The sequence below is a fragment of the Erpetoichthys calabaricus genome, chromosome 17, assembly GCF_900747795.2.
Source record: "Erpetoichthys calabaricus chromosome 17, fErpCal1.3, whole genome shotgun sequence".
In the NCBI taxonomy this organism is placed as follows: Eukaryota; Metazoa; Chordata; class Cladistia; order Polypteriformes; family Polypteridae; genus Erpetoichthys; species Erpetoichthys calabaricus.
In genome coordinates, this window is record NC_041410.2 from 31304516 (window position 1) to 31321695 (window position 17180).

The 17180-nt window shown below is 37.8% G+C and overlaps 1 protein-coding gene across 1 annotated transcript in view; it reads left to right on the forward strand.

Moving 5' to 3' along the window:
* Window positions 1-15493, forward strand: part of LOC114668145 (fish-egg lectin-like) — a 39287-nt gene extending 23794 nt beyond the window's left edge. The window contains exons 3-4 of the mRNA XM_051920642.1: window positions 14560-14905; window positions 15355-15493. Of these exons, the coding sequence (XP_051776602.1) occupies window positions 14560-14905; window positions 15355-15493 (485 nt within the window). The remainder of the gene's footprint in view (window positions 1-14559; window positions 14906-15354) is intronic.
* Window positions 15494-17180: the final 1687 nt, after the last annotated feature.

A 17180-nucleotide genomic window follows, 5' to 3' on the forward strand; every position in this document is an offset into this window, starting at 1 on the left:
TAAAACAGTGCAGATATTGTTAGTAACTACAGAAAAACTGTAACAAAACATAAAGTAACTATTTAGCAGTTCAAGTTATTGTAAAGGAGACACTGAAGGTGAAGGTGAAAATGAAAAGTGGAGACACATGCAGTGTTGTTAAAAGTTAAAAACTGAACGTCTAGCAGATCTAAGCCAGCTAGACAGTTTACAAAGGACTATGAACAAACACTAAAACAATGCTTTAGATTGAGATGGACTGTCCTTGTTTGGACAATTCAAACATCTTCAAATACCTTCATGAAATAAATCATATTATTTAAACACAAATGTGTTTCATATTATCAGATTATTGCATTTTGTTTTTACATTCTGCTCTTCACAGACATAAGACAGTGCGGATATTTCCAGTGACCACAGAAAAACTGTCATAAAACATAAAGCAGCAGTTTGGCAGCTCAGGTTATTGTAAAGGAGACACTGAAGGTGAAGGTGAAAACAAAAGGAGGAAATGAAAGTCTGGACACATGCAATGTTGAGGAAACCTCAGACTGAAAGTCTGATAGATCTAAGCCATCTAGACAGTTTCCAAAGGACTATGAAAAAACACTAAAACAATGCTTTAGATTGTGATAGACTAAATTTCTTTCGACAATTCAAACATCAATTTAAATTATCTATTTGCTGTGCTTAATGGTAATGCTGTGCATTGCTCAATTACCTCATTTTAAACTTGGAAAATCAAGCTTCTGGTTTCTGTAAAATAAGGCAGACCACACATGCTCAGTCTTTAAACCATGTTTAGTTAATCCTTTATTTACCTTTAAAACTTCAAAAATTGCTAGTTTATGTTGCCAATAATGTGTATAACAATGACCAGATATGCAATCCTTATACAAACAGCCATGCTCGCATCCCCAAGCTCACATCTAGAGGTGCCCCCAATGTACTTCCAGCTGTGGTCTACAGTATGCTGTTCCATTAAAAGCAGTCGGTTATCTTGCTATAAGTAGGAATCAATCCTCACTTAGGAAGATGTCAGACTACTCCCATTAATGAAAGCCACGAGCTTATGCTTGTAAATTGCAAGGGTTGTACCCAAGCTTTTTATTGGTGTTAAAATATTCTGCCACCAGCTGGGATTCTTGGTTTGTATCTGGTGTGAGGGATGGCCGGCCTGTCATCCCGACCAACACACCCAGGCTGCCAGATGGAGTTCTCCCTGCGGCATAGAGGTTCCCCGAATTCCAGCAGGGACTCATGGACCTTGTAGTTTTTACAACCAGCCCTACTGGATACCATGGGGATCTCCAGGAGACGCTGTAGGGAGGCTCAGGGAATTCTACATGCCCTATAACCTGGAAGTATGTCATAGGCAAGGCGACAAGGGAATTGATGTGCTTCCGGGATGAAGAAGAGGATTTTTATCTGACCCGGAAGTGATAGGAAATCACATGGACTGAGGGATTGGAAACACTTCCGGGTCAGGAAATATAAAAGGACTATGAGAAATCCCAGACGATGAACTGATCTGGGTGGAAGGGTGGCAACGCGTCTGGGAGTGGAGGATTGATTATTGTATTGGTTTATTGTGTATTATATGAGTATAGTGGAGTGTAGAGTGCTTGGTGCACATTATTATTATAAAATAAAGTCATATTGGACTTTTATCTGGTGTCTGACGTGTGATCTGAGGGTTCAAGGGGTCGAAAGTGCCTCTATCTTTCACACTGGACTTGCCAGTTTCACAAACTGCACACTCAACATTCCATGCATAATAAACTCCATTTCTGTTGTGCCGAATTATTACTTTGTTTTGCTATTTTCTGTATTAGATAAGGCTCAAGAAGCCAGAGTATTAGTTATTTATCCTGTATTGCCATAGACTATTTCTGTCTATATAGCCCTAAGTACCCCATTTCCTGAAAACACTGTTAAGTACTATCCTACAAATTTCTTTTCCCTAACACCTTGTTCTGCAAGCTTTAAAAAGTTTGTACTGTACATCGTATCTAATTTAGCAGGTTTCATCCTAACACCCATTATCACACAATTTGTATCCTAATGTTGTATCTACTGTAATGCTAATGCAAAATTTCCATTACATTAATATTGACATTTGTTCCATCCTTCTGCATCAAATATTGTTAGACAAATAAAATGAATATCCATCATAAAACAATAGTTATTAAAAATGGTACATTTTGCTTGTTTAAAGAGTCTTCTAGTTTAAACTATATCTTCACCTTATATTAATGGATTTAAACATTTTGTCCTGAGTGTCTCAATTCCCAAATTTATTAATATTTACCATACCCTAAGTTTACCACCACTCTTCATAGTTAACAAATTTCTTTATATGTTAAACCCAATATTATTCATTCTATTATTAAAATCGATTACCGAAAAAGCTTAAATTTTAGCTGGAAAGTGATAATGTGATAATTACTAATGTAATGTTATAAGTGCTACTAATCATGTATTAAACTCTTATTAACAGTTCAAATTACATACTGTATAATCATTTATCCTTAAAGGTAACTTGTGTTCTCATACTAAGTATTGATAGGCATAAAAAATATTTATCTAAAAATAATACTCTTACACATTGATTTTTCTCTAAGTGCTAACCATGTTATGCTATTCACATTTTTCTAAACTATTCATTTATAGTTGCTATACAGGTTAAAGCCATATGAAAGACACGGGGACATACCTCTCCCAAAACCCAAACACAGACAGACACAGAGACACACAAGTGCAAAGTACACTTCAGTGCACAGTACACAGTTGCTCTGCACAGTTACTACTACTCAATCCCTTTTTCTCTCTTTCTTTCTTCTGTCTCTTTCTCATCTGCTGCCTCCACTCCCCTCCCAGCAAGCTTTGTCCTCCACCTCCTGACTCTGACTCCTTGAATGGAGTGAGGCAGCCTCCTTTATAGTGCACCCGGAAGTGAACCAAGCGCATTCCGATCCTCTTCTAGCAGCACTTCCAGGTGTGGCTTATGGTGTATTCAACACCTTATAATTTAAAATCTATTTGTATTTAAAATGCGTTTAAGTAATTAGTACATCAAACTATTGCATACAGCACTTTATAGAAAATATTCTAATATTTAAAATTTAACTATGCTTAATAATATTGATTTCTTTTACCCATACCTTCTTGTTAAGGCTAATTGTTCATGCATGCTTTTTCGCTGATATCTTCCGAGATGTTTCTTGCATCTTTCCCAGAGTTGATTCTGTAGATAAAGCACAGTCTACTTTTTTATTACTTAATCCTCCTTTTGTATGTATATCTTGGTATTGTAAACTACCTAGACTTGAGACTAGTGCTCATCACCACCATCTTTTCTAATTTAAAGAATGTCTTCTTTTTACTTAATTTTAATTTATGGCCAGTACTAAAAGGAAAAGGCTACACATGTTTACATTAAATCTGAAAAGTTTTTTTTTTTTTTGACCTTATTCGTTTTAGTTTGAATTCAAAACAAAGTTTTATTATTATTATTATTATTATTATTATTATTATGGTTGCGGGCAGCATGGTGGCGGAGTGGTACCGCTGCTGCCTCGCAGAAAGGAGACGTGGGTTCACTTCCCGGGCCCTTCCTGCATGAAGTTTGCATGTTCTCCCCGTGTTTGCATGGATTTCCTCCGGGTGCTCCGGTTTCCTCCCATAGTTCAAAGACTTGCAGGTTAGGTGTATTGGCGATCCTAAATTGCCCCTATTGTGTGCTTGGTCTGTGTGTGTGTGTGTCCTGCGGTGGGCTGGCACCCTGCCTGGGGTTTGTTTCCTGCCTTGCGCCCTGTGTTACCTGGGATTAGCTCTAGCAGACCCCTGTGACCCTGTGTTAGGATATAGTGGATTGGACAATGACTGACTGACTGATTGTTGTTATTTGTTATATACTTATTTAAAGTGCTTACATGATCTTTACCCTCTCATGCTTACATTTATTTCACTTGACACAGAGAATGTACAAATCTGAACGGACATTTCTTGTTGTCAGGCAGCAGTGCTAACCACTGCGCCTCCTTACCACTGTTACATAAATTACCTAGCAATTCATGTAAAGCAATATCCATCCATCCATCCATTTCCCAACCCGCTGAATCCGAACACAGGGTCACGGGGTCTGCTGGAGCCAATCCCAGCCAACACAGGGCACAAGGCAGGAACCAATCCTGGGCAGGGTGCCAAACCACCACAGGACACACACAAACACACCCACACACTAAGCACACACTAGGGCCAATTTAGAATCTCCAATCCACCTAACCTGCATGTCTTTGGACTGTGGGAGGAAACCGGAGTACCGGAGGAAACCCACGCAGACACGGGGAGAACATGCAAACTCCACGCAGGGAGGACCCGGGAAGCGAACCCAGGTCTCCTAACTGTGAGGCAGCAGCGCTACCACTGCGCCACCGTGCCGCCCTAAAGCAATATCTACAGTATATATATATATATATATATATATATATATATATATATATATATATATATATATATATATATATATATATATATATATATATATATATATATATATATATATATATATATATATATATATATATACACAGTATATACGAACAGTCACATTTAGAACCTATTTAATAACTCAGTTGACATACACACACTAGTATTACCTATGCTCGATAAACATCCTGCACTTTCCAAAACCATCATAGTACACTCAACATCACACACACACATACCACTACCATTATATTCGTGAAAGAAATCATCTCCTTTGTATTTTCTAATTACTAAAGAACATTTTTCCCTAAGACTTGATCAGAGTCTGAAGAAAAGATATTTTATATGTTTGTAAACATTTTTATAAGCAAAAATGGAGATGTCATCATTTTACCATATATAACACCTAAAATATTTTAACCTAACTTTACATAGAGCTCTGGAAATTTATATCTGATTTTTCAGATCTTGTGACCATAACATATTTAATTACAATTACAAATATTATAATTACAATTACTGCAGCCCAGGTAAGCAGAGATCTGAGGAGACTTCGTGCCAGCAAAGCAGTGGGTCCAGATGGAGCATCGCCACAACTGCTAAAGGCCTGTGTGTTGGAGCTAGGGAGTCCTCTACAGCGTATCTTGAACGTGAGCCTGGAACAGGGGAGAGTCCCGAGGCTTTGGAAAACATCTTGCATCACCCCAGTACCAAAGGTATCACGACCTGGTGAGCTGAATGACTTCAGGCCTGTTGCCCTGACATCAAATGTCACCACCTGAGGCCACAGGTCCGCCACGCCCTTGACCCTCTGGAGTCCGCATACCATGAGAAGGTGGGAGCAGAAGATGCCATCATCTATATGCTACTCCGATCCCTCTCCTACTTGGACAGAGGCAGTGGTGCAGTAAGAATTATGTTTCTAGACTTCTCTAGCACCTTCAACACCATCCAACCTCTGCTCTTCAGGGACAAGCTGACAGAGATGGGAGTAGATTCATACCTGATGGCATGGATCGTGGACTATCTTACAGACAGACCTCAGTATGTGTGTCTCGGGAACTGCAGGTCTGACATTGTGGTCAGCAGCACAGGGACTGTACTTTCTCCAGTCCTGTTCAGCCTATATACATCGGATTTCCAATACAACTCGGAGTCCTGCCACATGCAAAAGTTCACTGATGACACTGCTATCGTGGGCTGCATCAGGAGTGGGCAGGAGGAGGAGTATAGGAACCTAATCAAGGACTTTGTTAAACCACCTACAACTAGAACACCAGCAAAACCAAGGAGCTGGTGGAGGATTTTAAGAGGCCTACACCCCTCATGGACCTCGTGATCATCAGAGGTGACTGTGTGCAGAGGGTGCAGACCTATAAATACCTGTAAACCTTCAACATCTTCAATAAGATGATGCAGATGTTCTATCAGATGGTTATGGTGAGCGCCCTCTTCTACGCGGTGGTGTGCTGGGGAGGCAGCATAAAAAAGAGGGATGCCTCACGCCCGGACAAACTGGTGAGGAAGGCAGGCTATATTGTAGGCACGGAGCTGGACAGTTTGACATCTGTGGCAGAGCGACGGGCAATAAACAGGCTCCTGTCAATCATGGAGAATCCACTGCATCCACTAAACAGTATCATCTATAGACAGAGGAGCAGCTTCAGCGACAGATGGCTGTCACTGTCCTGCTCCACTGACAGACTGAGGAGATCGTTCCTCAGTATAGTTCCACACAATGCGACTCTTCAATTCCACCCTAGGGGGGAACGTTAACATTATACAAAGTTAATGTCTGTTATACCTGCATTTTTATCACTCTTTAATTTAATATTGTTTTTTATCAGTATGCTGCTGCTGGAGTATGTCGATCTATCTATCTATCTATCTATCTATCTATCTATCTATCTATCTATCTATCTATCTATCTATCTATCTATCTATCTATCTATCTATCTATCTATCTATCTATCTATCTATCTATCTATCTATCTGTCTGTCTGTCTGTCTGTCTGTCTGTCTGTCTGTCTGTCTATCTATCTATCTATCTATTTTCAGCAAATGTTTGAATAATCAGTTTAGTATTAGTATATTTAAAATAAAGAAATCCAATTCACACAACTGCACTACACTCTCATTTCATATTCAACTTTGCTGCGCATTTAGATCTAGATATTTTAAGTAGCTACAGTATGAACCTAAATCCCAAGTTAACCACTAGAGCAGTATTAAACAGGAATTGTTTGCCTCAGTTCAGCCCTTCACTGGTTTTACTGAAAGAATATAAACATATAACGAAGCAGTATTCAAGTACTTTCTCCTACCAACTGAGTTTCGCAATATTATATTTTCATTATATTGGGGCAGTACCCAACGAACTGTAAGTATTCAAGGATTTTCACTTTTTTACAAACATATTTAAATATCCTTCAATTTGATCCCTCAGGTCTACACACTCACTGTTCTTTCCGTACTTTTTAATTGTAAAAGAAATCTTCTTACCACGTCTCCTTTGGAACAAACAAATTAATAGCAAAAATGCTTACCTTTAAAGGGCGCTACATTTGTGTTATTTCCTGGAGTCTTGCTCTGACCTAAGCCTCTTCTTCATCCTACATGGCTTGCCAAATTACAGTATGTTGTGAAAAAAATGTTCCTCTGTTTTCAAAGAAAGCAGTCACAGAGTGCAGCTGAGAATGCAGAACATTTCTTTATTTGAAGAAAGTTGTGCACAAATGTTTCGGTCCATGGAGTGAGCAATCCATAATACAATTCGTTTGCTTTCATTCTGTTCTACCACCATTACCTCATTTAATGCATCATGTCATCTGACTGTTAATATACATAGCTATTTTATTTCAGCTAGTGCCACCAGTATTTACTGACTCCTTTCATCTCTCCTATTTCGCTGAATGTTACCTTGTAAATAAAGGTGATCTGTGGACTCTTTTATTAATGTTAGCAGCACTTCATAGGAGAGGTTTTTGACCTTTCCCATTAGTCTATCCTCCCTTTCTAGAAGGGTGTTCATTACTCATTTACCTCATTTTAACCTTTGAAAATCAAGCTGATGGCTTCTCTAAGATCAGGCAGACCTCACCTGCTTAACCTTTAAGCCACATTTACTTAATCCTTTAGTTACCTTCTGTCCTTTTCCTTATGGTTTAATAATTTATTGTTACAACTTCATTTAAATATATACTGTAACAATTTTTTAAAGGTTATATATAAACTAAAAATTACATTCTGTATGACTCAGAAGTGCTCAGGATGACCACTGTTGTGACACCGGAAGCATTCCCGGGCCTAGTTTAACATAAGACTGCCGCCACCTCCTCAGTGAGACAGAGTCAGATAGCAGCACTCAACAGGAGGACAGAATGAGAAAGAATCTGTGTATACTTGTGCATTTGACTTTAATTTAATTAGAAAAGTATTGGTAGCAAAGAAAAATCATTTATTTGAACCCAAAATTGGGTTACGCACCCCCTTGTGGTTGTGGTATGTTTTCTCTGGTTTAAGCGATGATATAAATCATTTCAAGTCTGTTCTAATCCAGACTTCTAACAAAAATGAGATTTAAGAAATGGAACGAGGCCATCTTGTTTATCATTGTTTTCCCTGTAAGTGTCTAGGCATTACTTTCTGATTTGACCCCTACTTCATTAAAATCTATCAATTTGTTCATTTACTTCAGACACTTGGCTTAGTACAGCGTTTCTCAACCTTTAAGTATTTGCGACCCGAGTTTTCATAACAGTTTTAATCGCGCCCCCCATAACGTTTTCTGAAAGGAGCCCACTAATACCAATTTGTTCTTTTTTAATTAATGATATATCATAGATGCATATTTTATTATACCCACTTAACTTTTATCGACATTTATCTAACTCTATATTTATTTTTCTAGTATCAGAATGTAGTTTAAGTTAATTTGTTTTGGTTTCAATAGATGGATTTTTCATATTTTTGATTCTTGTTTTCTTTTTTTCACATCTTCGCGCCCCCCTTTTTGTTACTTCTCACCATCCTAGGGGTCCCTCCCCACAGATTGAGAACCACTGGCTTACTAGATAAAGACTTCATTCGCAGCATTTTAAGTGAAATACATTGAAGTCAATAAGGAAGCAGAACCTGAACTAGATTTAAGTGGATTATAATGTTGCAGTGGTCTTTAATGTGATCCTGAAAGCTAACTATGCTAGACAAATTACTGTGGCCAAAAATGTGACCTGAATTGTGAGGCAGCAGTACTATGAGATTTTTTTGAGATACTATGAGATACTTTGAGATTGTTAAATATAAAGCGCAATATAAATAAAATGTATTATTATTTATTATTACTAACCACTCTGACACTGCAGATAGAATGATAACCACAAACAAAATACAACAAATGGCCACATACTAGCAATAAATAAAAAATATACATATCATTATGTTCAAAGACTTCCAAACTTGGGACACAAATTGGTCGTGCCTCAAAGCTTCAGTGAGGGACTAGGTCATTCCTTTGTTTGCCTCCTACACATTTATTCCTCTTTGTGCGTCTCACACTCATTTCCCCTTTTGGCATGTCATCCAATCCAAAACTAACCAAAATACTTAGTTACAAAATGTTCAGATTAACTTTGAGAAAGCTGCCATCTGAAGTCACTGACCAGGTTAATGCACACATGAAGAATGAGGAAGATGCTGACCTTTTAAGGCCCCAAACATACAAATTTAGAAACTTTGCCAGGTTAACCTTTGCAGCATTTGCAGCTGATTTTGCCTTTTCAAACTTGTAGCCCATTATAGCATCGGGATCAGTTTTGCCAGCATTTCCAGTTATGTTTACTCATGTTACATTTATGCGCTGGAAGACACATTTCAAATAGCTGAGTGTAATAATAGATAATAATATGTGTTCTTTATGATTTGGGGGGAGTTGTCAGTTTATACTTTTTGAACGTACTTCAGGGACTTCCAGGGTAGTTGAGTTTTGTTTGGTGAATGAAGCTGTGTTATTACAAAGTAAAGTTATTTGCTGGTCCCTTCATCATTAGTCTTTCTGGAGGATATCACATTGTTATATTTGTACCTATGTGTGAATGTATTTGGGTTTTTGTTTTCATTATTTTATTTTTTCTTTACGCTTAATGCTGATTCCCTAATTACTGACAGCAGACACTCAGCGTGGATACCACAGCACAGAAAATATCACACATAATGCATAGTAGTTCAAGTACCGTATATACTCGCGTATAAGTTGGGTCTTGAAACCCGAAAAATCAATCATATAATCATAACCCGACATATACGCCCGTTCACAAAAAGCGGCACTTAATGTTTTTTTTATTTACATCTTCATGCCTCCTCCAATCTCGCACCAGTTTCTCAGACATATCGAATTTTGTTGCAGCAGCACAGTTACCAATTTCTTTCGCCTCTTCAACGACTTTTAATTTTAAACAAGCTTCAAATTTTCAATTGATTGAACACTCCATTGTAGATGAGGGATGCTCTTACAATAAAGGTGTATGAGGGTTTGAGATACAAAAAACACAAAAGAGTGCAAGCATCGCTCGCTTTGGAATAGTTCAGATAATACATAGTAAAAAAAGGCTGTGTGCCCAGTGGTTACTCTCTCAGGTCCCTTGGACCGATAGCGTGACCGATAGCGTGAGTTTTCCGCATTCGACTTATACAACCAACATTATAAAATAACAGAAATTATGCAATAAAATCACGCCCTGACTTTTCCGTGGGAGAACATATCCGCATGTATATACAGTAGTTATATTTGTCCTATGCTGCACCAAGACCACCTTTTCCTAAGGAGTACAGTACTGTTGTTTTGGTCCACACTAGGGATTATTATTGGTGTATCCACATCTCCTTAAACAAACAGACTTTCAGGGAAAAAACTGGTCCAGTTGAATTAGGAATGAAATGCCTTTAGAGAACTCCATGATATGCTGCTGCAGTTTGAAGTTTTAGCCAATGGCAAAGACAGAATGTCATGACACACTGCTTCTGGCTACCAACTCCATTGTGATAAAAATCAATTTTAAACTATGCTGAATAATCAGTAGAGACCTCAGGCAATCCATCATCACCCTTGCTATCTTCACCTAATCTGTTGTCTCTTTTGTTGCAAATGTGTCTAACAATATATTATTGGGTAACAGAATCCTATATTCTGATATTTCCATTTGGAAAAATAAGAATTAATCACGGCACATATGAAATCCATTAAACAATTTTCCCAAAGATGGCTAAGACACTCTTAAAAGCTTGTATTACAGTCCAACCACAATTTCTGTATAACACTTCTAAAACACCAATCACCTACTTGTTTAACACTTGGTAGACTCTATTATGTGTGTCTAGTGTTGGACAAAAATTACATTTCCCTCTACACTGGAATGGACAGGCGCTATGATAAAAAGAAACAATGAAAACATATAAGGAAAGGATGTAACGCTTACTAAAATAAAATATGGCAATTTTAAAAGAATGGTTACCTACCGGCTGAAGAGCTGAACTGCATTTGGGTGGCAACAGGAGGTGATTGATGGTGGAGGGCTACAATTATTCTTGTCCACTTTCTTTGTGATTATTTTCGTCTAATAAAGGGGCAAAATAATAAGTACCACACTTTTAAACAGCGAGAGCACCAGATGTAGCCCTGTGAACACCTGAGACACAACTGCCAGTGGTGCACTCTTCATCTTTCCTGCACTAGCAGACCACTTAAACTTTTCACTGGCTTGCTTTAAATTTGTTTTTTGTATGCTGAATTGGGATATGGGGTTTTCATGAGGACAGTGAACTTCTGATACAAATATAACACTGAATTTTCAGAATCAAAGATTGCAAATAGTGAAGGATTGGTGAATAGTTAAGTAGTAAAAGTTCACAATAGAAAGTAAAACTTGAAACTGTAATATAATTAGAAGTTTTATAATGGCAATTCCAGTCCAAATCTGTAAATATCAAGGCAGAAGAACTGAAAAAACGCTGGGGACTTTTGTTGTCCTGTTTTGAGTGTGCCCTATGTTGGACTGACACTCCATTCAAGATCATTTTTGTTTTTCACCTGATGCTGTTGGAATGAACTCTGGACTCTATTGCTCTGCATTTGTTTGACCAGGTTAAGGTTGGAATATTTTTTTTCTAAACCTTTTCATTTCAATACAGGGTTGTGGAAGCCAGGAACAAATTGGAAGCCAATCCAAGACAGAGAGGTAGACAATCCAACATGAACTTATGTGTTGTAATTTTATTGAAGGGGACACTATTTATTGCTTTTAAGAATATCATAGATTATAAAAAGCAATTTCCAATAAATGAAAATGATCTATAATTTTCAGTTCAAATATTATTTATAGTGCTGACAAGCAAAATATTTGATAAGCTTAGCATTACAATTTAGCAAACATTTCCCTGAGAACTATGCCATTTCCCAGCATTTCCATATTTAACTATGGGTCACAAAGTAAATTAACATTCTGGATAATACTTCAAAAATGAACACTTTGCCCTGGACTGCCACTCAATTTATCTTTCTTGTTTACAGTTCTCAGGAAGCAGCATAGCTTGACGCCCTGCTATTTGTCAACTTTGGGAAGGTTTATGTATAAAAATGGGCCTCTGGGACTTTGAGTTAATCAAGAGGACAGACAAAGCAAGAATGAAGAGTTTACTGATTCTCATTGCTTTCTTCATCAGCTCCAGCTTGGGTAAGTACACGATAAAGATATCGAGAAGTTATTCAAATGAAGTGTGTATGTTCCTTCTATGTCACCTTGGGTTTTCGTGCCACATCACAAAGACTTGAATATTACATTGACTGGCAACTCTGAACTGAATCAGTGTAGGTGTGTGCACTAAAGTGACTGTGGTCAGTTGGTGACCTTTCCAAAATGACATTTCTGCTGATACCTCGAGGAGAGTCTGAAGCTCCTTACACCCCTAAATTCTGTGAAGAAGGTTGATCATGAATGAATATCTTAGCTGTGATATTTTTTGTCTTGGTAGAGTAATATATTACTCTATAATATATTACTCTACTTTCCCCTTTTGTTTTATTAATATGTAGCCTTTGTCAGAATGTCTCACATCTCACAGACTTACCACTGTTTATAAGGTATTGTACCATATAACTTCTCCCCACCTTCCCGTCTACATTTATAACCTCAGGCAATTAGATGTAGTAAAAGACAAGTAGGAGTTAAGTTACACTTTAAATGATGTAATAATGTATTATTGATAATATTAATAAACAATAACAATATGCAAAGTACATTTGAATATTGGCAACCATACAACCTGATAAATGGTGATGTTTAGTTTCAGGCGGCACACAGACTTGTTAGTTACTTAAAATGTCTCTACTTAAGTCTTCATTTTTGGTCAGCTTTCTTCAGAACAGGCCGCATGCCTGTCTCAATATGGCTGCCGAGCTGTGCTCTTCATTATGTTGTTCTTTTCAGTTCATGGTGTGAGATGCTCCTTTTTCAGATGGTAAGGGGGGGGGGGGGGGGTTTGGGGGTAAAGCAAGCAAATTTATTGATTTTCTGTCCAACCCCTAAAGCCAATAGGGCATCATGGTACTTAAAGGCTTCTGATACAAGCCAATTCCAAACAGCCATACTTAAGATTAATGGGGCAGAGACCACCTTCACACCTGTCCCCAAAACCATTTGTTAAGGTTAAGCTTGCCAGCTCGGCAGTCGGGCTTTCCTTTGGGTGTTGACTGAGGGAGTCCTGCAGAGAATCACTTGCCAGACTTGTTTTTGAGGCACTTCCCCCAACCCTGTCGTAAAATTCACTATCCTGACTTAGTCCTAGGGGTTAAACATGAATGCTTCTCACTAATGTAATACTAATATTGCATTGCTTTGCCTAAGTTACAAATAAAGACATGCAAAATATTTATCAACTTGTACGCAAAATTTCATACCACAACAGATACCTTTTGGATTAATCTTGGAAATGTAGCAATGGTGGGGCTGAGTAAGGAGAAAGTACAAGCATAATACATTTGAACGAAGTCTGTTAAGATAAAAAAATAAAACACAATAGTGAAACTACATAGAAAGCACATATCTTTGACATCCTGATTTGCACAAGTCTATGCTAACTTAATGTGGAATACTGTATATTGTATTTTATTTGTAGCTCTGAATTGCCAGCAGGTGGCTGGGAGTCTGAAACAGATTGATGCTGGTCTGGGAATGGTGGTTGGTGTAAACAACAATGACAACATCTACATTCTTTTTGGTGGCACCTGGGTGCAATTGCCAGGAGCGCTACAGCATGTCACAGTTGGTCCGGCTGGGCTGTGGGGAGTGAATAGTGGCAACCAAATCTACAAAATGGTGAACGGAAATTGGGTGCTTGTTTCAGGTAGGCAGTGTTTTTTTTTCCTTTCCACATTTAATCTCATAATTGATATGAGGGATATGAAAAGATATGAAAAAGATTGAAGACGAGATTGGGAATTCAAGGTTTTGTTCAGAAGAAAGATTACAATTCCCTCCAAGACAGGAAGACAATGAAGGCAGTAACTGGATGCTGTCCACTTATAGTTGCAACATTTCATAACTTAATGCTGCCAATATTATACAACTTAAAATGTGTTGCATTTCAAAATGATCAGGAAAAGAAAATGAAGTACCTACAACACCCAGCAAATAAGATGCTAGAATTAGTACAAATCCTTCTACAAATGTGACTCCCCACCATTGGGACCATTCAGTAATGAACGACAGTATTCATTCCAAATAGCAGACATACAGAGGACATCTGTGCAATTACTTGTAAACTGCAAATTAGATATTTACACAGTCTCCCTATCCTTTGTATTCCAAGGGACCCTAGTTTCCTCATACAGTTGAAACCTAAATTGGTGTTGATCATGTTATTGTGCATCAAGATTAGTTTTTTCTTTCTCTTTTCTATAAGCAAGAAACAAGTGTCATGGCATTCATGATTTGAACATTAAAATGCAGACTGAGATGGCAGATCTTTGGTTATATTTGCTACGCTTAAGTCACAAAACCTATTTGACATGATTTAATATTTCCTCATTAACTGCAGGATTGCTGCAGCAGATTGATGCAGGAGGTGATGAGTTTGTTGCTGGTGTCAACATGAATGATAATGTCTACTGCATGGGGAGGAATGGTGCCATGGGAATTACAAGCAATCAATCACCTGCTCCATGGGAACTACTGCCAGGAGCCCTCAAGTACTACTCCTGTGGCCCCATTAGCTGCTGGGGTATCAATTCCGCCAACAAGATTTTTATAATGAGAGCAGTGACACCCACTTATTGCACTGGCAGTAGGTGGTGGCAGAATATCCCAGGCTCCTTGACAATGATCGAAGTGAGTGTTGATGGCAGTGTATATGGGGTGAATGGTCAAGGAAATGTGTACCGCAGGTAAGTCTTCTTCTGCTCACTGTTCTTCAACTAGGCTGAAAATCGATATTCCTTTTGAAGCTTTCAAAAACTTGCTGGTTTAGAAGGTTGAGTGAATTCTACTGTATTTGTGCTGTAAGATTAGGGCAGGTGCATCCAAAATGAGTTTGGTCGTATTATTAATGTGCTTACTGTTTAACAGACATGCCTTTTAGTATTTAAATCTATGTAACCACTTCTATTTCTGTTAACCAATATGTGTATTGCTTTGTTTTTCCATGTACTACGAGCATTTGGCAGGGGGCACAGGCTTTTAGGAACATGAAATCCTTTCTATTTTCTGTAAAGAGAAATTAAATCTGTCTTCCATTAAAGGTGCTACATACCATGTAGAATAATGAATAACTGACTGTCCTCTAGACTTTTAGAACTGCAGGCCAAACCGAATCACCTTTGTGCTCTTTTCGTAGGGATGGAATAACTGCCAGAAATCCTGCAGGAACTGTCTGGACTCAGATAACGATAAGTGGAGTATGCCAGCATGTGAGCTACGACCTTGGGAAGTTATGGGTCATCAAGAATGATGGTAGCATCTGGACCTGTAGCTGAAACCTTTAAAATGATCATTTGTCTTAAGTCACATCTAGAAATACTTCTTTTGAAAAATGGCACTGTAATCACTAAGTAGATCAACCACAACCAAACTGTTGGCTATTAGGTATAAAATGTTATATAGAATGAGTAATTTCTTAATTTTAGAGGACCCATTTTGTGCCTTAGTAGATATACTATAATCATTACTCTCTCACTGATCTTTCGGAACTTCAACTGACAATTCTAGGCTGCTCATCTGTTCAACACCTGATTACTGTACAATGATGAGGTCCCATAAGTCCAGATAATCTGCAGTCTCAATAACTCTGTAGGGCTGCACAGTGACCAGCAGTACAGTAAATCAAAGTGACTCAAGAATTTCAAGATCTGTCTTTATCTCTGTGTATTTTCCTTGGCCATTGCCCCTTTCATAGTGTAGATTAATGAAATAAAGCATATGATTTAAAAGCAAACTTTTATCATGTCATCAATTTATTGTATTTTATTTTTACATTATGCTCTTTACAGTTACAGAGAATCAAACATAAAACAGTGCAGATATTATCAGTAACTACAGAAAAACTGTAACAAAACATAAAGCAACTATTTGGCACTTCAAGTTATTGTAAAGGAGACACTGAAGGTGAAGGTGAAAATGAAAAGTGGAGACACATGCAGTGTTGTTAAAACTTAAAAACTGAACGTCTAGCAGATCTAAGCCAGCTAGACAGTTTACAAAGGACTATGAACAAACACTATAACAATGCTTTAGATTGAGATGGACTGTCCTTGTTTGGACAATTCAAACGTCTTCAAATACCTTCATGTAATAAATGATATTATTTAAATGCAAATGTTTATCAAATTATCAGATTATTGCATTTTGTTTTTACATTCTGCTCTTCGCAGACATAAGACAGTGCGGATATTTTCAGTGACCACAGAAAAACTGTAATAAAACATAAAGCAGCAGTTTGGCAGCTCAGGTTATTGTAAAGGAGACACTGAAGGTGAAGGTGAAAACAAAAGGAGGAAATGAAAGTCTGGACACATGCAATGTTGAGGAAACCTCAGACTGAAAGTCTGATAGATCTAAGCCATCTAGACAGTTTCCAAAGGACTATGAAAAAACACTAAAACAATTCTTTAGATTGTGATGGACTAAATTTCTTTGGACAATTCAAACATCAATTTAAATTATCTATTTGCTGTGCTTAATGGTAATGCTGTGCATTGCTCAATTACCTCATTCTAACCTTGGAAAATCAAGCTTCTGGTTTCTGTAAAACGAGGCAGACCACACATGCTCAGTCTTTAAACCATGTTTAGTTAATCCTTTATTTACCTTTAAAACTTCAAAAATTACTAGTTTATGTTGCCAATAATGTGTATAACAATGACCCGAGATAGAATCCTTATACAAACAGCCATGCTCGCATCCCCAAGCTCACATCTATAGAGGTGCCCCCAATGTACTTCCAGCTGTGGTCTACAGTAGGCTGTTCCATTAAAAGCAGTCGGTTATCTTACTGTAAGTAGGAATCAATCCTCACTTAGGAAGATGTCAGACTTCTCCCATTAATGAAAGCCACAGGCTTATGCATGTAAATTGCAAGGGTTGTACTCAAGCTTTTTATTGGAGTTAAAATCTTCTGCCACCAGCTGGGATTCTTGGTTGTATCTGGGCTTGCCAATTTCACAA